At 40.0% G+C, this 22,759-nt stretch overlaps 1 protein-coding gene across 1 annotated transcript in view; it reads right to left on the reverse strand.

Annotated features, from left to right (window-relative positions):
• The window catches only part of LTBP1 (latent transforming growth factor beta binding protein 1), a 727,158-nt gene that overhangs the window by 368,970 nt on the left and 335,429 nt on the right, over positions 1 to 22,759 (reverse strand). The window contains exon 5 of the mRNA XM_007938788.1: positions 18,958 to 19,125. Within this exon, the coding sequence (XP_007936979.1) occupies positions 18,958 to 19,125 (168 nt within the window). The remainder of the gene's footprint in view (positions 1 to 18,957; positions 19,126 to 22,759) is intronic.

The following is a 22,759-nucleotide window of genomic DNA, read 5'->3' on the forward strand; positions in this document are numbered from 1 at the left end:
GAAGGAAGGTTGGGCAATCCTACTTCCGTAGTGATACTGCCTCAGAAACCCAAGGAGGGGTCGCTATGAGTCGGGGCCAACTCGATGGCAAATAACAACAACAACAACATAATATATGGATGGAAAGGACTTACTTTTCATGCCACATTATGCCTTCTTGTCCCTTTTTAATTTTGTACCATATATTACCTATTCTAAAAAGCAAACTACATCTTTTTAAAACTACATTTTTAAAAAAAAAAAAAAAGGAAGAAGAAGATGATGCCATACAGATCACTTTTTTTAAAAATCTGCCTTCAGGTCTATTTAACAGTAATTTTACTATCAGAGGCCAGCCAGGAAAAAAGGCACATTCAAATGGGGAAAAAGTGAACAGAAGTCAGCAAAGAGACTCTGGACATAGGCAGGTACAATGTAGTAAATTACCTGGTGTGGCTTTTCTAGCCATAAGACTTTGTAAACTCCATGGTGGAATTTGCCATGAGCAACTGAGTAGCTCCTGATTGTTAACGTTATACACCTGGGGTATTTCTGTTGGGAGTGGCACAAAGCAATCTTCTGGAACGCTCTCTCTTCCAGGTGTAAGGATTCTGATGTTGGGAATGGTTAGTTTGGTCACTCTGCCAGGCTCAAAAGGAGCCCTCTTAGAGACAGAAGAAATTTCTCACTGCCAGCTGAAAGAAGTGAGAGACATGCATTGCTGAGAGAGAAACATGAGAGACACACACTTCTGAGAGAGACAGTGAGAAACGGCCAGCTGAGAGAAATTGAGCATATTCCTGAACTTGAATTGTAGCCTATTGCTTCCCTAATAAACCCCACAATCTGTGAGTTCTGTGTGGCCACTGCAGCAAATTATCGAACCCAGCAGAGAGGTGGTAGATGCTGTGGAAGGAACAGTTGATGTCAGGTTTTTGAAATGGCTAGAGGGAAGCAGCATGTCTGGCCTCGCAGGAATAGGCCTTGGCCTACTGATGGTGATTCTGTCTTTCTCTTGTGGGGTTAGAGGACGTCAGAAGATGCGGCCTCCTTGCCTCTTTGACAATAGGGTAACCCAAAGTGAGAGGAGCACCCTGGGACTGCAATAGTGAGGATCTGGCAGAGAGCTCCTCATACATGTGGCCCTATGCAGAAGGAAAAAATGGCCCCAGAGACCCTGCCAGAGGGAGTGAGGCGAAAGAAATACCCCAGTCTCTCTCTCCTCCACCTCCAACCTTCTAAAAGAAAAGAGAGCCCACTCATGCTTCCTGTGGAGTGCAACTGCTGTTATACAGTATTTTGACTGCTGAAGAATATTGATACACCTTGATTTTTTTTTTTTAATTTCACAAGAAAAAAAATTCAATAAATTGTTAATCCTAGTAAACTAAGATAGTCATGGAAATTGGCAAGAGATGAAGAAACTTCAACACATACTGAATGAAACACTACCTCTTGAATTACTATAGAAACTTTTTTCCTTACATTTAAAATTGGCTTTTGATTTTTCTCCCCAGTGATGTGATTTAAACCCATACAGCCCAGATTTTTAATCCTGAATCATACATTTGCTAGTTTGTAGGAGGGCCCCAGCACATTCTATGGCCTGCAGGGCTTCATTTCAGCTTTCTTCCAAAACAACAACAACCGAAAAAAAATTAGCCCTCCACAACTCACGGGCCCAATATACTTCACCCTTTCATGCGTGCTTCCCTCAGACCACCATGAAGTCATTCTGCTCCTGGTCAAACTCTCCTGAGCACTTTGATTAAAAAACTAAGCTAAAAAAGTACAGAGTCATGTGTAAGCTCTGTAAATGTTTCAGGCCTCTAGTTTTCTGATCAAATTTGTAATACCAATGACACATGATCACACACTATATCACCAGACTTGAATACAAGCATTCTTTGATTCAAAGTAGAAAATGGAGCCAACAAGCACAAAAGGGAACACAATGTAGATACTTGGAAATCACAAGTAAATATTTTTGGAACAAAACACACTAAAGATAACCTAGTCCCACTTACAGTCTATCATTCTCCATATTAGACAGTATATTAGCATTTTAGGGATGCAAGGAATGTAGATTATCAACTCTCTAAATTCCTCCTTTTACAGATGAAGAAATTAAAACTATAAAAATGAGTCTTATCTAAATAGCAGAGCCAGGAATAGAACTCAGGTCTCCCACTCTACTGATTAAAAGATTCACAATCCCTGCTAGGACTGCTATTATTAGAAAAATGGAAAATAACAAGTGTCAGCAAGGATGTGGTGAAACTGGAACACTTGTACACTGTGGTTAGGAACGTAAAATGGTAAAGCCACTATAGAAAACAGTTTGGTGGTTACTCCAAAGGTAAAACTGGAACTACCACATGATCCAGCAATTTCACTCCTAGGTATATGCCCAAAACAATTGAAGCAGGAACTCAAACATATAATTATCTATCAATGTTCACTGCAGTATTATTCACAATAGCCTAAAGGTAGAAACAAACCAAGTGTCATAGAAGAAGGGGTAAACAGAATGCGGTAGAGACATACAATGTTCGGCCATACAGAGAAACAAAGTTTTGATACACGCTATAACATGGATGAACCTTGAAAACATCATACAGTGAGAGCCAGAACTCAGTGAGACTGCTTTGTTTTCCTGGTTCTGGCAACTTTTCCACCTTTGACAGAGTACAGTCTTACCACTTTTCTATCATTCACTTTAGTGGAAAAATTTGAGTTTTCTTTCTCTGACAGGTTTCTGCCTTACACAGGTTCTGGCTTTCACAGCTTTTACTATACTAACTGAAATAAATCAGATACAAAAGGACAAATACTTATATGAACTGTTAACTAGAATAAGCAAATGCATAGAGACCAAAGTTGTTACCAAAAGCAGGTGAGAGGGAGAAACTGGAAACTACTGCTTACGGGTGATGGTTGCACAAGGTGAATGTAATTAACGTCATGAACTGTACACATAAAAATGGTTGAAATGGCCAATGTTTTTGTTGTATGTATTTTACCACAATGAATGTTTTAACAAAAGAATTCTCAATCAACATCAGCTGTAGATAACTCTATAATCAAGTACTTTGAGAAGTGGAGATGCCAGTTTTTAAAGTATCAACCACATGAATTATAGGTGTGGGGGTCATGAAGATAAACTACAAAAAAATATCCTCTTCTGAACTGATGGAACTAAGAAGAAGTATATCATTTCAGTAAAAAGCACACACGCACACACACACAACTGTAAGAATTCCAAGTTTCCTGGGCAAGATGACCAAAACACAAGGGAAAACTGCTGTTAAGAGGTTACACACAGGTGAGGACAATGTCTTTTACTTGCTCTCTTGGGCTGTTTCTTCATCCAAAAGTAAATGCTTTCAAAACATAATATATATTGTTGTCCTGCTAATCTAGAGTGTTTTGTCCACAAGGAGGCTTTTCTTTTTCAGCAAGTTAAATAACATATCAGACTTTTAATGCTTGGATGGATTTTCTTTCAAACTTGGCACAATGGACCTTCAAAAGGCCCATGTAAAGACGTTTAGGTTAGAAATAACAAACTTGTACCCTCCCAAGTTGCTGTGTTTATTTGAACATGTGATGATGCTATTGTTCAAATAAACACACTCACCATTCTCTCCTTTTCCAATGGCCATACTCAGACGCATTGCAAATAAGTGTCCACTGTAGCAATGATTAGTGTTGAAAAGTGGTTCCTATTATGCAATTACTTCTGAGATGTGCAAAAATGCCTCCTGTGCTAAGTGGTTCCCCATTCACTATTTCTTGCTTGTTTTCAAAGAATACCCATTATAAAGGCCAATCAAGGCCACCTGATTGAGCCTTCCCATGCCATCTCAATCCTTGCACCTTCTGAAATCTGGGCAATCACCTCATATAAATTGTGAAACACAAATCAAACCTCCAGAAGTATGGCTTCAGTTATTAGATAACACACATGCACGGAGGGCTGAAACAGCACACTATTGGCTTGGGCCCCCAGCACCATCACTAAAGGAACATATTTGTGACAAAACGCTGGAGACATCATCTAAAGAAAAATCTTGAGATTTCAGGGAAAAGGTTTTTCATGTGCCTAAACAAAGTGTTCACAAAAGGGGCCGAGATAATGTCCAATAGGGAAAAAAAAAAAATGGCAAAGTTTGGATCAAGGTTTCTCAATCTTGAGACTATTAATATTTTAGACCATATTAATTCTCTGTTGGAGGGGTAGGGAATGTTCTGTGAATTACAGGATGTTTAGCAGCATCCCTGGTCTCTACCCTCTAAATGCCAGGAATACTTCAGGTTTTGACAACCAAAAATGTTTCCTGACATTGCCAAATGTCCCTCTGGAGGGCAAAACTGCCTCCAGTTAAGAACCTCTGGTCCTAAACAGAACTCAGCTCTTTTCCTTCCCATCTGCATTGTGGTTGTGAACCAGATTCTGCAAAAGAACAGAGAATGCTAAGCGAACACCCAGTTAAGGATACGGCTGATGGACACATGTGAAATAAGAGACAGAACAGAGGTATGAGGAGATTGTTGTTGTTGTTGTTATGTGCCGTCGAGTCAGACCCGACTCATAGCAACCCCTCCTTGGGTTTCCGAGGCAGTATCACTATGGAAGTAGATTGCCCCATCTTCCTTCTGAGGAGTGGCTGGTGGGTTTGAACCACCAGCCTTCTGGTTAGCAGTCAAGTGCCTTAGGCACTACGCTACCAGAGCTCCTATGAGGAGACTATGTGCAAAGAAAAAGAAGGCTGCATGAGGTGAAGGAAATAAAACAGCAGGGTTGGGTGACACAAGAAAGGGAAAGTTTCAGCTTTACTGTGCACCATCTCATGAAATCATGTTTGCTCTATTCCATTTTCTGTTAATTCAACTTCTCTACTGTGCTTTAAATCTATCTTAGAAGTATAGCCAGAATGCTCCTTAGAAGTAAGGTCCTCTGGTACTTTGGTCAGAAGGGACCAGTCCCTGGAGAAAGATATCATGCTTGGTAAAGTAGAAGGTCAGTGAGAAAGGGGAAGACCCTCAATGAGATGGACTGACACAATGATAGACTCAGGCATAGCATAGCAAGGATTTTGAGAATGGCATAGGACTGGGCAGTATTTAATTCTGTTGTACACAGGGTGACTATGAGTCAGACTTGACAAGATGGCACCTAACAACAATAATGCTTTAAAAGTAGCTTGGTGGTACAGTGGTCAAAGAATTGGCTGCTAACCAGTAAAGTATTGGCTGGTTGGAGGTTGGAACCCACTCGCTGCTCCACAGCAGAGAGATGAGGCAATCTGCTTCTGTAAATATTGACAGACTTGGAAACCCTATGGGGCAATTCTACCCTGTCCTATAGGGTCACTATGAATAGGAATCGACTCCATAGCAGTGGGACTGATTGATTTCCACTATGCTTTAAGAGGGGTTCCAGCTAGATGGGAAGTATGATGGGAGAGTTGTAAAGGTTGACATTTTGATTTCATGACAGTCTATTCCGGTATTGATAAATCATTTGGGTTCCTAATATAGTATCAAGCTCATATAGGAACTTGCTTACGTATTCATGATAATGATAATGATAATGAATGTCTCTGTGAAACTTTTACTTATTGCAGAATGGTGATGGTTTAGCCTTTTGATGCTGAAAGTGTGTTCCACAGATCAGCATCACTGAATCACCTAGGAGCCTGTTACACTGAAAAAGAAAAAAAATATATAGAGTAGAACTGCTCTATATGATTTTCTTGACTGTAATCTTTACAAAAGCAGATTGCCAGGCCTTTCTTCTATGGTTCTGCTAGGTGGGTTCAAGTCGCCAATCATTCTGTTAGCAGCTAAGAGCAAACCATTTGTGCCACCCAAGGACCTGGGAGCTTGTCAGAAATGCAGTATCTCCACCCACCCCAGACCTACTGAATCAGAATCTACATTTTAACAAGATCCCCAGTGACTCCTATGGGCATTAAAGAGTGATAAGCACTAGCTTAAATTATAGTTTCTGCACCAGGGCTATATAAAACAATCACCTGCATGGTTTTTTTTCAAAATACAAATACCCAAAGCATACCCAGAAATTCTGATTCAGGAAGCCCGGGTTGCTGACTGGCCATCTCTACCTTTTAAACAATCCGTAGGAGATTGCACTGTATAATCAGGACTGACAACCAATGAATTAGAGGTTGGAGAAGACAGTCATTTGAGGTCAGCTTTCAGACTAACTACTATCTCTATCAAGGAATCCTCGTATTTCAGAGGTTAAGCACTCAGCTACTAACCAAAAGGTCGGGAGTTCAAACCCACCCAGCAGGTCTATGGGAGAAAAGACCTGACAATCTGCTCCCACAAAGATCACAGCCCAGGAAACCCTATGGGGCAGTTCTACTCTGTCACACGGGGTTGCTACAAGTCAGAATCAACTAGATGGCACCTGACAACAATAACACTATCTTAATCCAGCAAGCACTTTGGCACAGGTGAATCCATTCCTTCTCCTCTTTCCAAAGGTCTCATTAAGTCTCTAGCAAAACATACACTTAGCTACAATTTTGTTTCACTGACCAATGAGGAATCCTATTGAAAATGACCCAAAAGGACAAAAATGGCATACTCAATTTTGGGGATCCACAAAGCAAGACAAGTGGAAAAGGTGCTGAGGCTCCAACTTGCGCCCAGTCCATGACTGCCTGGGATGTATCAGTTCGACTCAACACTGACTTCTTGTAAGGGCTTATTCTTTGTAAATGAAGATGAAAGGAACCTTTCACCAGCCACCACCAAAACGTTAGGTTTCTGGTCTAGATTTTGTCTTGAGGAAAGAAAGACTAGGGCCTGGATCAGGCCCTGACTTAGCTGCTGTTATTGCTACAAACTCAAATACTTCAAACTCGGCCACCATCAGAGCAGATCAGATCTCAAATAACCAGCTGAAGTGGAGCCCAAACTCCTGAATCCCAATCCAATCCCTAGGACAGACTATTAGCCAAATTGAACACTATTAGTCCCTGACGCAGTATGTTTTTAAGAGTTAATTTCCTTAAATGAGATCCCTCAGAATTCTAAAATTTTCAAGTAACTGCAAGGTAAAAAGAAGAAATACTTCATCTGGCAGAAAACGATCTATAATATGATGAAGTTTGACAGAAGGGAAATGATAATTACAGTATGAACAGCAGAGTCAGAAGGCTTTTACCAAATAAGGTTATGTTTCTGCAGTGAGTGTATTTCAATAATCGGGTATTTTCAGCCTGAGGAGCTTAGCTTCTCTTTCAAAAATGGTGTAAGAAAAAGTAAATTTTGTTTAACACTAATTCACCTATTTACCAAGTACACAATATTGGTATGATTCTTTTTCTTTCTCCCCCCACTGCCCCCCCCCTTTTCCACACAACGTCATAGTTTTCTGGGCACGTTACAGGATTGTCAGATGTTTCTAATTACCCTCTGTGTACACCCAATAAAACAGCTGGCTCAAAGTGTTATTAATACCACAAGAAGATCCCGAGGGCTCATAAATCACCCTTTCTTCAGAAAGGGACAATGCAGTGGCAGAAAGTGGCATACACATATTATAATGCTGCTAAATAAGACTTTAGCTAAGACTGTTCCAGTGCATTTCCTAATTTGCCAGAAAAAGAGCAGTGGTCTGCTTTTCTCACTGAAAAAGATTTTAATGTCAAGTTTCCCTTTTACTTCTAAGGAAAATCTGATTAAAATTAAGCTGAGTTTTTGCACAGGAAAACTTAGAAAGTCCCCATAACACAGGACAAATTTATATTGCATCTGATGGGCATCTGAAGATTGGTCTCAGAGTGAAGAAATCTCTCATTATTGCATCAATTTAGTTGTTGTAGTTTTTCCACCAAATCTCAGGAAAAGCCAACAAAGAAGTCAAGCCAGTTTTTCAGTAATTACTGCATGAGTCTAAATTCAAGATAACAATTTAGAGCAGCTAACCATTCTTTAAATTTAAACCCTTCAACTAAATAGAAAACTGAGTTTTAATAAATGTATCAATGGCAGCAGTACATTAAATTGGCAGTGGAAGAGCATCTGGCTCTTCTCATTTTCTTTATTTGTGATATAATTTGGGGAATGAATCTCAAATAAACTTCCTCACTAACTTTATCCTTTCCCATTTGGTAGTTATTTTATTTTCCTGGACTGCTTAGCATGAAGATGTCTGTGTGGCTACCCTCAAAAACATTTTCACATCATCTGTGAAGTTCGTCCAGGAGGTTTTTCCAACAATATACAAATTCATTATTCCATCTTCACGTTGGGGGGAGGGGGAAACACCAACTATATACCTTGATAAGGTGAAAGCTGAGGAGAAAAAAAAAGGTATGGCAATAAGTGTTTGATTTACAGATATATACTGAATTACATAAATGTGATTACAGTATGTATTTTAAGTCCAAGTTATTTAAATTTACTGTAACCTAGGAGCCCAGTGGTAAGTTACACAGATGACAGCCAAGTGAATAGCACAAAGTAGGATCAAATGTTCTAATCATACATCACTGAAGATGCCCCCATCTATTTCAAAATGATTACTTTTCCTCCTAACCACAGTTTTTGGTTCCAAAACATGTTATACTGCTGAAATGTTCTCATTCTTGCCAGCAGGCCTGGCAACATGCAAGAGCTTCCTGTGTAAGTAAGTGAACCCCTCAAAGGAGAGCATGAGCCAGGCAAAGAGGACATGATACCACTTCACTGTCACTGTCATATGATACCTTTTTCCTAAGATATCTGGCATTATTTTACACATAGTCTAACCTGCCCACAGCAAGCCTAAACATGAGCATGTAAACAGCTTCTTGTACCAGAGTACCAAGCGAATGAGTTATAGAAACTCATTCTCTGTCCTTCTCATTGCCATTGTGCTATTGAGATCAGTGTATGAAGGACCACTGTCCTTGTGGCATGGAAAGAGCACACCCTACCTATGCTCCAGAAAATGTAAAGATACTCCCCCAGAGTTCACTCCATGTCACAGGAGATAGGGTTGGAGAATTAGAAGGATCTGCTGGTTTTCTTCTGAAGGGGAGAAAGGTCATCTTCAAATCAATCTAAGGAGCCCATATTTACCTTCAGTCTATTCCATCTTATGAGCTTCAGAACAGTTCCTCAAGGGAAGTTGGGGCATCATCAGATTCATTTTAAACCCAAAGTCATGGAGTCAATTCCGACTTTGGTGACCTCAGGTGTTACAAAGCAGAATTGTTCCATAAGGCTTTTGTGACTGCAATCTTATGAAAGTATATCATCCAGCCTTTCTTCCATAGCAATGAGTTCAAACTGCCCATGTTTTGATTTTTAGTCAAGTGCAAACTTAATTTTACCAGTGTGGAAATCAAGAACTAGAGAGGTCAAATCACGAGCCCGAGGTTCTAAAGCTGGTCAATGTTGTTGTTGTTGTTTGCCATCGAGTCGGCCCTGACTCATAGCGACCCCTCCTTGGGTTTCCGAGGCAGTATCACTACGGAAGTAGGAATGCCCAACCTTCCTTCCGAGGAGTGGCTGGTGGGTTTGAACCGCCAGCCTTCTGGTTAGCAGTCAAGTGCCTTAGCCACTATGCTACCAGAGCTCCTCAATAGTGGGCCTGAACTAGACCAAGCAGTGTCAAATAACATGGTAATGACTAGTGATGTAACAGAAAAGGAAAAATACAGCCCGGGAAGAAGTGGTTGAAATGGAACCTGAAGTTCTTCCTTAAAAGACTGTCAGAATTTAGACAGATGCAGAGATGGGAAGTAGGTATTCCATGCAGGGTTAACAGCAGTACTAAATGCATAGATATCTAATTATACATTGTCAAGAGTAGAAAGCACTGTAGTTAGTGTCAAATATTTAAAATCCAGACTTGATGCAAAGTGCTAGAGAGGTACCCTTCTTCATGCATCCTGGAATCAGTAGATAACTCCTTTTTCCCTGTCACCACAATCCCTATAAAGATTTCTCAGTTGATTAATAATTCCTGTGATATTAAAAAAAAAAAAAAAAACCAAACTCACTGTCAATGAGTCAATTCCAACTCATAGCAACCTCCTTTGGATTTCTGAGGCAGAAATTTTTATGGAAGTAGATTGCTCAGTCTGCCTTTCACAGAGAGGTTGATAGGTTTGAACCACCAACCTTCTGGTTAGCAATCAAATGCCTTAAGCATTATGCCACCAGAGCTCCTATTAGTAGTCTGAAAATCAATGACCAGCTGTACAAGGTTAGGTCTGTATATGTCGTTATTATTGGTTCACCTGTACATAAAATTTATTCTGATGACAAAAATGTATTAAGCACTGTGCTGGGCACTGGGGATACCAAGATGGGGTAGACAGGTCCCTGTTCCTTAGATGTTTACAGTGTCACAGAAGAAACAGACACAGCAACAAATAATGAGGCTTTGCAGAGGGTCACTTGGCTGAGTCTTCAAAAAGCAGTAGGCGACTGCCCAGCAGATTGGATGTAGAGGTACACCCTGAAGGCAGAGGAAGCTCATGAAACTGGCACAAGAGCTTAAATGGCCTAAATGTCCATCATCAGATGAATGGGTTAACAAAATGTGGGAGATACATATATACAGTGGAATACTACTTAGTCATAAAGAGAAATGAAATAAGTCAGTCACAAAAGGACAAATACTGTATGATTCCACTTATATGAACTAGGCAAATGTATGGAGACCAAAGCTTATTAGTGGTTATCACAGGTGGGAGAAGGGGAACTCATTGCTTAGAGGGCATTGAGTTTCTGCTCACAGTGGAGGAATCATTTGGAAAAGGATAGCAATGATGTTTGCACAACATGGTGAACATAATGTCATTGAATTGTAAATATAAAAATGGTTTAATTGGAAAATGCTATATGTGTGTGTGTGTGTGTGTGTGTATACACACATAAATATATATTTATATAAATTACATTTTATATAAAGATGTATTTTTTAACCACAACAGGTTTCAAAAAAAAAAGCAGCAGCAGCACAGGGGGTCTGGTGCATTTGGGGACATTTGGTATCCCTGAGGTTCAGCATAGCAGAAGCAGAGGAGTAGGGGCAGAAGGACAGGCAGGGACAGTCAACATAAAGGACAGCCAGGTGACAGCTGACCCAGGAGGGCCCTGCATGCCATCCCCTAAGAAGTTCAACCTACTCCAAAGATCATTCAATATGCTCAAGCTCAAAGATTAAGAAAGAATACACACTTTGTGACACTGTGGTACAGACTCCAAGGAATTTTGAAAGGTCATTTATTCCAAGCTTCTTGTTATTGTTAGGTACCATCAAATCGGTTCTGACATACAGCGAACCTGTACGCAAAAGAATGAAACACTGCCCGGTCCTGCGCCATCCTCATAATTATTGCTATGTTTGAGCCCATTTCTGCAACCACTGTGTCAATTCATCTCATTGAGGGTCTTGCTCTTCTATCCAGGCTGACCCACTGTCGTTGAATTGATTATGACTCATAGAAACCCTACAGGACAAGGTAGAACTGTTCATAGGGTTTCTGAACCTTTATGCGAGCAGACTGCTACATCATTCTCCCATGGAGCAGCTAGTGGGTTCAAACCACTGACCTTCCAATTAGCAACCAAGTGTTTTAACCACTGTGCCACAGAGCATAATTCCTTTAAAGAGCTCATTCACTTTATGATATAGGGCAGCCCTGTGTTAAAAGGAATGATCTATCATACAGGCCTTTCTCACAGATTTAGCAAATTGATGTATCCTCTTTTCCTTAAGGTTATTTTATCCTGTCTTGGCTACAAATAAACTTTCTTATCCTATCACTCTGAGCCCCCTCACCTTCTTAGCTTCAGACACCTTATTCAACCAAATAGGGCTATATTTTCTCTTGATTTTGGCTCTTAGGGTCTACCTACTGTCCCTTCTCACTACAACTACTCCCTGAAACCTGCTCTCTCCCCTCAGCACTCTCAGTATCCTACACACACACACGTACGTGCGTGCACACACATAACCCCCCCACACTTCCACAAGCTAGAACTAAGCAACATTATTTCCTTTACTTATAAGCAAGGTCCATACCAAAATTATATGATCTGCTTTAAATAAAAGAATGTTAGCAAAAGAATCCATATATTAAAAGTATACCTTCTATTACAAAAACCAAGATTTCTTCTTCAATAATTCCAATACCACCTCCTTTTTCTTTGCCAGGGGACAAGACTCACTTACCTCTACCCACTCTGTAAAAGGGCCTTTATCTACATATATTATCAGTATGACTCACTGGTACAACACAGGATCACGAACCATAACCCAAATGATACACAGGAAAAATTTGAATTAATGTTCTTTATACTGATCTTTTGGCTGGTATTACCAAAACTCAATTTAAATAAAATAAAACACATACTCACATGGTTGAAGTTTGAGGTGCTTCCTCACAGAACTCACTCCTGACTTCATTCAGTTTCCTGCTAAATGTCATCTCTTCCGAGAGACCTCCCTCCCCATTTAAAATAGCAATCCATACATTCTACCGCCACCTCCCATCTTCTATTCTCTAACCTGACTGGTTTTTTTTTCATGGCATTTATCACTATGTGACATTATATCACATATAATGTTTCCTAAACTGTAGTTTTGGAAATATATATTTGACAGTATTATGTATACACACACATACACAAATACTATATTTTTCAAAGGCACCAGCCACTCCTCGAAAGGAAGATGGAGCAATATACTTCCATAGTGATACTGCCTCAGAAACCCAAGGAGGGGTCGCTATGAGTTGGGTCCAACTCGACAGCACTTAATAACAACAACAACAACATATTTTTTAATGTTCCTAGAGAGTAAGGACTTAGTGAGTTTTGTTCATTGTTATATCCCTAATGGGAGCTCTGGTGGTACAGCACCTAAGTCATTTGACTGCTAACTCCACAAAAGGAAGGCTGGGCAATCTACTTCCATAGTGATACCACCTCAGAAACCCAAGGAGGGGTCACTATGAGTCGGAATTAAGTTTGATTTACTATATCCCTAATCCCTAAACCAATACCTGGCACAGACTAGGTCCTCAAAACATATATGTTAAATGAATGAATGTTCCTAGTACCAGCCTTTTGGAAGAGCACCACAGCTTAAATAATGCAAAAAATGAAATGTTCTACATTATGGCATTTATTCAGTATTAGAAAGTAAAATGATTTGAAAAGACTAAATTTGGGAACAGCTTCTTTGACAAGTTCTTAGATATTATAAATTGTCCTAATGAAGGACAGCCACTTTCTTTTAGTATTATATTAGGATCATCTTTGTTGTTGTTGCTGTTGTTATGTGCCATCGAGTCGGACCCGACTCATAGTGACCCCTCCTTGGGTTTCCGAGGCAGTACCACTATGGAAGTAGATTGCCCCATCTTCCTTCCAAGGAGTGGCTGGTGGGTTTGAACCACCAGCCTTCTGGTTAGCAGTCAAGTGCCTTAGGCACTATGCTACCAGAGCTCCTTGGATCATCTTTAGAAAACATATATGTGTATAACACATTAATGAGAAACTATATTCAACAGCTAATCAAAGAGTGCCACTGGCATTTTCATTGGCTTCTATGCTGGATAAACATTAAGGGGTCAAACAATGATGACTGGCAGAGAACAAAAGACTTAGGATCTGATTTAGTTGCCAGAAAAAAATCTAAATATTTCCCTTCTTTAACAGTTATATTGGTTTATTTAATGCCTCATTGAGAGGAATTTTCTTCCCCCTTATAAGAACTTATATAATGATGTTAGCAACATGGACTGCTTCTATTCCTAATCAAAACACTGTAGTATTAAGTTGGTTTTGTGAGATTCATGGGGAGATTTTCCAGAGTAGAACATTCAACAAACCCTCAAACCACTGAAGGAGGTTGTCCTCCGTTACTGTGGACTGTTCAGAAACTTATTTAGCCTCTTAAAATAGTTTCCTACCTAAAAACCTAAAAGAACTTCCCTCTCTCTTTTTAGAAAATGATAAATAACTTCTCCATTCACAGAACACTGGTAAGGTCTGAAAGAATAATGTCTAATTTCCTAAATTAGAAATTCAAGATGCTCTACAGCCTTGCTCCTATCTACCTCCCCAGACTTGTTGTCCACTACTATTAACATCCTATTACCAAGAACTTGTCTCTGCACTTAAGTGAAATCATCATGAAGCTGGTGCAGGACTGGGCAACATTTCGTTCTGTAACACATGAGGTCGCCGTGAGTCACAGCCGACTCAACACCAACTAACAATAACTATTATCTTTCATGCTTTCTACACTTAATGAAACTATTGTCAATTCCTAGAAACCACCTGGACCTTCTTGTCTTCACGCCTAATTCTTCTAAGGGGCACATTATTCCTTCCCATATCAGTGTTCTCCCCTCTCCCCCTTCTCCTCCCCATCCATCTTGATTGTGACATACCAATGTTTCAAGTTCCACTGCCCCCATCAGTGCCCCCCCCCAAAAAAAAAACTCACTGCCATCAAGTCGACACTGACTCATGGTGACCCCCTTTGGGTTTCCAAGGCAGAAAATCTTTATGGAAGTAGATTTCCCAGTCTTCCTTCCAGGGAGTGGCTGGTGGGTTTGAACTGCCAACCTTCTGGTTAGCAGTCAAATGCCTTAGGCACTATGCCACCAGAGTTCCTTTCACAGTCAGGCACTCAGCTCCCATTATAAGCCACCATGTTTGGGAGCTAGCAACAGCACAATGACAGAACAGAAAAACTGCATGCCATCCTTTTTCTCTCTAAACACTATCCCTTAGCTAGAAGTGATGTCACCCTGCTCTAGGGCTCCTTTTATGAGCCTTCTACCTTGATTTAGGGTTATTTAGGTATACTCCTCATCTGCTCCTCAAAACATAAGCTCTTAGAGGGCAGCTTTATTATTGTTTATATTGGAGAATCTAGTATGGTGATTATACATAATCACTTAATATATGGTCATAGGAGGCAACATGGGAGAGTTGGAGGTACTCAGACTCTGAGATAAGAAAACTTGACTTTAAGTCAGCTTTAAGCAAGCCACTAAAGCCTCAGTGCCCACGTATGCAAATTATGGAGACCTCCATTTACCTCTCTCAGCATTTGTGAAGACACTTTTTAAATTAACAAATAGTTTTTAATAATTATCCAATTAGAACAAATGGAGCATGAGTTCTTTGTAACTCATCAGAGACAGCAGCACTATATAAACCTAATGTGTTATTTTAGCAATTATGACTGCTTTCCAATGTCTCTACAGATAAGTGATGAACAAGTTACAGTATTACTGCATTTGAAATATTCTAGCTGTCACAACCTGAATTCATGCGTTCTTTGTGCTAGAGGAACTTAAGCAATATTATAAGCAATTTTAAAATCCCAAAGTTCATCTTCCTCATATACTTGTGAAATGGAAAAGACTCTATTAAAGCAACAATGGCTATCCGGCTGGCCCACTCAGTGGGGATATATCTCCATTTTTAAAAATGGTGGACAGGGCAAGTGTAAAGAGGGAGCAGGGAGGCAGAGCTCAGATTGTCACAAAAGGCATCCTTAGAATTAGAAACCAAATTTATAGGAACTTCCACTTAATGTAAATATTCTACCACACCAATAGCATCACTCATAAAGAGTTTATTCTAGAATTTAAAAGTACTTCCTTTGGATACCTTTTTCATTCAGACATCACCTTTAGAATCATGTTAGGTGGAACTTACTGATGATCTTTCTCACTAAATATTCTAGACTTAGCTGAACAGTCATGAGGAAAATACCTGCCTCTCCCATCTGGGCTGTGAAGTCATCATAGACCAGAGGAACCAGCACAGAAGAAGCACAAAAGAAGGAAGGAACTATCATGACCCAAGTGCTTGCTACGGAACACCCTGTGACATCTATTATTACCTGCATTGTGCAAATGAGGCAAGTTAGGTCTGGACAGGATACAGAGCCAGAACGTGTCCCATGGCCCAGAGATGGAATGTGATGAAGCCAGGATTTGAATCTAGATCTGTTGGCCTCACAGGTCCTTTCGCTCTCTCTGAATCACACCATACAGACTTCCCACAAGACCCAATTCAATCCTGTCCCTCCCAAGCCTTGTGGTCAGACCATAGGGAGGTAAGTAACCAGATGGGATAAGGAAACCCAGGTTCTAGTGCTACTTAAACGACTTCCTGTATAAGAAAAGTAAAGTCACTTGATTCATCTGCACCGAAGTTCCCAATGATCTACATAGATTATTTAATTAAGGTTCCTTCACTGTAAGGTGCATGTGATTTCCCTTAACTCTTCAGAACAAGGGTCAGCCAAACATGGCTCCAAATATGTGCCAAATGCCACCCCATTGACTATTTTCTAACACAGCCACGTCCATTCACATTCATATTGTCTGTTGCTACTTCCACACTACGATGGCAGAGTTGAGTAGTTGCAACAGAGACCTAAGATCCACAAGGCTGAAAATATTTACTATCTGGCCCTTTACAGAAAAAGGGTTGCAACTCCTGCCTTTAGCACCTTAAATATCAGAAGGAGTCCCTGGGTAATACAAATGGCTAATCTCCAAAAGGTTGGAGATTCGAGTTTACCCAAAGGCACCTTGGAAGAAAGGTCTGGTGATGTACTTCTGAAAAAGCAGTCACTGAAAACCCTGTACAAGTGCAGTTCTGCTCGGACACCTATGAGGTCATCATGAGTTGGAGTCAAACTCAACAACTTTTTTTTTCTTTAAATATTAGAGGACAAAAAGTATAGCTAACAAGTTATGATAAATTATGGATTTTCCTCAAACTGCATAAACATTTGGTCAACAGATTTAATATGCATAAATATATAGAGTGAAAATTAGAAAAGTACTTTTCATAGTTAATAAAAAGTTATATTAAAAGCAGTAAAGTCCAAAAGGACTTTTAGATGTGCCTAAAAATGAATTTTTAAAAAATTTCTGAAGAATCATAATCTGTAAGTTCTGCAAAATTACTTTGTCTACGAAAACTTACAAAATTTGTCCTTCAAGCTACCCAATTATTTGAACCAAAACGTAAATAGGAGAGGGAAACAGCTCAGGATATAAATGAAATACTTCTCACGATGTTCAGTACCAAACTACTTATTACTATGCTCCCTCCTCCATTCTCCTTTTTAAAAATTTAAACTGCTCTGCTAATCCTTGTGTGGAAGAGTTGATTTCTGGTGTTAGAAATTTTTTGGAAAATAATTTTGCTCAGTTATCAAGCCCATAAGAACCTGTTAGAAATTGCCTTTTCCCTTCGCCTCCTTTCACAGCCCTCAATAAAAGCCAGAAAATGATCTTCCTTGTTAATGATAAAGTGTCATAAATTCAAAGACAAACTGAATCTTGGAAGTGATTAACTACAATCCCATTTATTTGATGGGTGAGAAAAACCGAGGTCCAGAAACATTAACTGGCACACTCTGTGGATTAGCTAATTAATGGTGGGACCAGGACCAGAAGCCAGTTCCTCATCATCAGTTCACCACACGGTCCCATTCATACTCACTCCCCTGCCCTGAGGAGCATAAAGTGCCATTTGGCACCGAACAGCTTAATTCTTTTAAAAATATGCCTGAGGTACCCCTATTATACAATTTTATAATACCTATTTAAATAGTGTCTATGGGCACTTGCTTTCACAAGTACAGACAATCATGAATACTGCCTGGACCCTATAAGGGTTTTACACACACACACACACACAAGCTCACTGCCGTCAAGTCTTATCCAACTCACAGCGACCCCTCCTTGGGTCTCCCAGGAAGTATCACTACAGAAGTAGATTGCCCAACCTTCCTTCTGAGGAGTGGCTGGTGGGTTTGAACTGCCAGCCTTCTGGTTAGCAGTCAAGTGCCTTAGGCACTATGCCACCAGAGCTCCCAGTTAGAAGTCACAATAATGCAGTCAAAGAGCTAACAAGGATTCCAAGCTTGTCCCTTGTATTTTGTCTTGATGGAAATCAGTTTGAAATAGACACCCCCTCTCACCCCTAGACACACACTCCCAAGACTAAACAGCAATATTCCATAAAAAGACCAGATCTAGCCAATGTTATTATCTGTCTGACATTTGGGTTATTCTTGTGAGTAACTCATATATAACGTGGGTGTCTGTGATTATTTGAGTACACAAGGCAAGCCATAATTGGTCAAAAAATAATAAAAGACATTTTTTCTGCGACAAAAATACTGCATTGCCTGACAATATGGCAATGTGACAGCACTCAGTGGACTGCAATACTTTCTCAATTTACAAGAAAGTAAAAAAGAAAGAATTTTAAAAGAAGCAAAAAGCCCTTTTTCCAGTCAGTGACTACCATAATTCAAATTTAAATTCATTATGAAAGACTTAAAATGTTTGAGTGATGACAGTAATTCTTCCATTAGTATCTCTTCACCCAAATCCAGGTTATATATCAATTTATAATTCAGAGCAGAAACCTGGCAAAAGATGCAAGTCTATATCTCTTCCTATAACCAGAATATAGGTTTTTGACAACTTTCAGAGAGTGATTTTTTTTTGGGGGGGGGGATGGCTATTTATGAAGTAAAAGTTTAAATTCCATTATCACCTACTTTTTATTAATGACATGAGTCAAATCTAATGCAAAGTCTGCTTCTCACTGGATAGATAAAATGTGATGAATACAAGTTTTACATTAGGTTCATTATCTACAACCTGTTTTCTGCCCTATGATTCCTCCTCATCACCACATAACTGTGTAAATGATAAGCAATAAGCAGCAATATTCCAGTTGCCATGTCCCTAAGAAGCCAAAATCAGGTTTAAAATGATTCAGAAAGTAACTCAAAAAATCCTGTGAAAGAAGCATATTCGTACTCAGGGACAGAAATCCATGCACATAAATGGTGGTGGGAATGGAGGGGGTGTCAAAGCACTCAGACCTCATAATAATCTATCCGGTAAGGACAGTGAGGGACTGGGAGGAACTCACCCACTCGGAAGTTCGTGGCTGTCAGCGTGTCGGCGGCGTGACCATTCTCACTAATGAGAGTGGTGGTATTCCCCTTCTCACAGCTGTTCTGACAGCTGCCTTTGGTGCAGGTCACTTTACAGATGCTCGGAGTAAAGACCACCTTGATGCGGCCAGTGTGGTTACTCACTAGGAGTGGAGGCAGGGAGAAAAAGAACAACAAACACATCAGCTTAGTATCCATGAACTTGCCTTGGAAAGTTTTTTTTTTTTTTTTTTTTTTTTTAAAAAAAAAGGAAATTAAAAAAAAAAGGAAAGAAAAGAAAGGAACGAGAAGGGGAAAGGGAGAGCCCACAACCCGACAGGTTTAAGGAAAGAGGGAAGCCTTGAATGCTCGCTGCTCTGTATCCAGTGATGTCTCTGTCTCTGAAACAGGAGTAGGAAGCTTAGCAAACAGAACTCTGGGATGCACTCCAAAACCACATTTGAAGTCGAGTCACTGGAGTGGGATTACTAACCACAATGCTGCACTTTATTCATGGGCAGACAAAGAGCAATACCGAGGGCACAACAGATTAAAGAGCCAACCCTGACAGGCAGATGTAATGCAAAGGGGCTTGGCCATGAACCTAGTGGTGAATAAACGCTTGTGTCCTCGGCTTGCATACTTTCCCTGTTTCTCCACTTATTAAGTCACTATTTGCAGCCCGACCCCTGGAAATGTTTTAAGCATGCGGCATGTCTGAAAACATCTGTCTCAAATCTCCTGGCACTCGGAACTGAAGTGATCAAATCCTGTGACGCAGCTGCGGGAGCCCACTGCTTTTTCACAACTTGAGGGCATTATTTCTCAATGTGAATTGATGCAACATACATTTTGTTTTACTGTGAACAGGGCTCATCTAAGAAAAAGTTAGGCAAGGTCATGGGGCTAAAGGTTTGCCTCTGTTAAAACACCTCCCTGGAGCTTTCACTGTTGCTATTTTCAGACCACCTCTAGCAGGTATTTCTTTCACTCACATGGACCTCTCTTAAAAACCAAATGCCACACAGTGGAGGCAGCAATGTTAACATAACGGGCACTAGCCTCAAAGTCAGATTCTGGATTCTACTCCCAGCTCAATCATGAATTCAGGGTGTGACTCTGGACAAGTCATTTCACCTTTTCTACAAACCATGGGGCGGGGGGGACAGAGCTGATATTTTCTAGTAGAAAGCAGTGCCTCTCCAGATGATCACTGTGCTATCACAGTGGCCAAAGGGAAGACTGACTCTGTGGTCACTCTTTCGTCTATATTCCCCCTTCAACCAGGGGTTTCGTCTATAACCCCTTCTTCTCATTGCTTTAGTTTTACCAGGATTATATTTTTAAGAAATTATTCCAGATGCCTCTATACACCATCAACAAAACAATTTATGGAAAGAATCTGATCTTGAGAAGCAAGAACTTTAACTAAAGAAGCCATTAGAATTTCAAGGTTTGAATGAGGCTCAAAGCCTTTCTGATTCAACTAGCTCTTAACCAGGGCTTGAATTCCACATACAAAGTCGACATCTAGCTTTTATGTGAATACCTCTGCTGCTGTTGTTGTGTGCTGGCAAATGAATTTCAAATCATTGCAACTGCCCCATATGGTTTCCAAGGATATACTCTTTACAGAAGCAAACTGCCACATCTTTCCACAGTGGAAAGGCTGCTGGGTTTGAACCACTGACCTTTTGGTTAGCAGCCAAGAGCTTAACCACTGAGCTGCCAGGGCTCATTCTGAACACCTCAAATTATGGTGGCATAAGGAGCTCTGGTGGCATAGTGCCTAAGGCATTTGACCACTAACCAGAGGTTGGTGGTTTAAACCCACCAGCCACTCTGCAGAAAGAAGACTGGGCAATCTACTTTCCATAAAGATTTGCTGTCTCAGAAACCCAAAGGAGGTCGCTATGAGTTGGAATCAACTGGATGGCAGTGAGTTTGATTTTTTTTGGTTTAGTGGTTAAGAGTTTGACCATTAACTAAAAGGTCAATGGTTCAAATTCAAAGCCCTTCTGTGGAAGAAAGATGTGGCAGTCTGTTTGCATAAAGATGACAACCTTGGAATCCCTATGGGGCAGTTCTACTCTGTGGTAGAGGGTCACTATGAATGGGAATTGATTCAACAGCAACGGGTTTTTGTTTGATTATTTTAGTGATGGGAACTCATTATCCACTACAATCCAGTACACTCTAGTGATGAACAGTTACTGTCAAGTTCTAGTCTTTCTTGAGCTAATGTATGTTCTAATAGTAACTTACACGCATTAATCCTACAGCTGCTCATGATCACAAAATCTAATGCCTCTTCCACGTGACAGTCCTTCAACTTCTTAAAAATGACTGTTATGGAATCAAACAAAGTTAAAGTTAGAAGGGACCTGAAGAGACCAGCTGGATTGGCCTTCTCATTTCACAGAGGGAGATGATGATTTCTCCAAAGAAAAGAAAAGAGTCTCAATTCCCTCCGTTGTTTCTCTAAGACTATTTCTCTGTCATCAGTGGTTCTATAATAATAGACATCAGGGCACCTTTGCTAAAGTAGGGAGATACCCCAGAGGCCTTCCAGCACCTTGCAAAGGGCATGCAATAGGAAGCTATGGGACCAGTAGAAGTCAGAATCATAATCAGTGTTTTATAGCAAGGGTACCAACATCAGTACCAGTTGCCATTAAGTTAATTCCAATTCACATATAGAACTGTACGTTCTATATGTATACGGTTTTCAATGGCTGGTTTTCAATAGATCACCAGACCTTTCTTCCAAGGTGCTGCTGGGTGGCAGCCATCTGTTCATTTACCAGCCAAGCATGTTAATTATATATATTTCTATACCCCAATATAGAAACTCCTATATTGGGGTAGGTAAATTCTTTCTGTAAATGTCCAGATAGTAATTGTGGCCAAAAGGACTCTGTTGCAACTATTCAGCTTAGCTGGTGTAGCAAGAAAGCAGCCACAGACAATATGTAAATAAGTGGACATGGTTCTGTTCCAATAAAACTTTACAGAAACACAATTTGCCTACTTCAGCTTTAAATGCTTGTGTAACATTTTTAAATTACCTAGGTGTCTACCTCAGAAGTAAAAAACTACAATGGAATGCTGATTCTATAATCAGATAAAATTCACCTTTTATTATTATTTTTTTACAATAGCCTCCCCCACTTCATTAAAAAAAAAAATAGCTTATAGTCTAAGGTTTCAGACTATGCTTAAAAATATCTTGAGGATACTTTGTGTATGTGTATAAAGCCCACGGAAAAAAGAGACAACAACTTCCCATTTCAAAAGACTATAAGCTTGTATTTTTTCTGGCTCTTGGTACAAAAATGAAATTAGAAACAGTATGCCAACTATTTTGTCCTCTCTGGCATTCCCTATAGTACCCGCAGCTGCCATGCAGATGCTCACAGAGTCACCTAAATTATGCTCACTTAGGAGAACTGAGACATCCAAAGAAAGCAAGCACTTAATCATTATTCCCATCTCACCTCCCAGCTATAGTAGTCACTTCACAGGCACTTCAGTTATTGTTTTTAAAAACTTAGACTATTTTGTTGCCCCAAAAAAGGCCTAGAATCATCTGTATTGTCAAAAGGTAGAGACAGTTTCATATGACTTAATTCTGACTTTTACAATGTCCACATCTTCTTGGAGAAGGAGATACAGTGATTTCATATTTTTCCTTGTGTTTTACAGGCAATCTGCTTTAAAGCAATGAGATTCTAAAACAGATACTTGTATTCTCAGGGAGTCCTCTTGTCTCTTCATGAAGTACCTATTTCTTCATTA

Source organism: Orycteropus afer, unplaced genomic scaffold, assembly GCF_000298275.1.
Source record: "Orycteropus afer afer isolate SDZICR_OR568_19922 unplaced genomic scaffold, OryAfe1.0 scaffold00054, whole genome shotgun sequence".
Classification (NCBI taxonomy): domain Eukaryota; kingdom Metazoa; phylum Chordata; class Mammalia; order Tubulidentata; family Orycteropodidae; genus Orycteropus; species Orycteropus afer.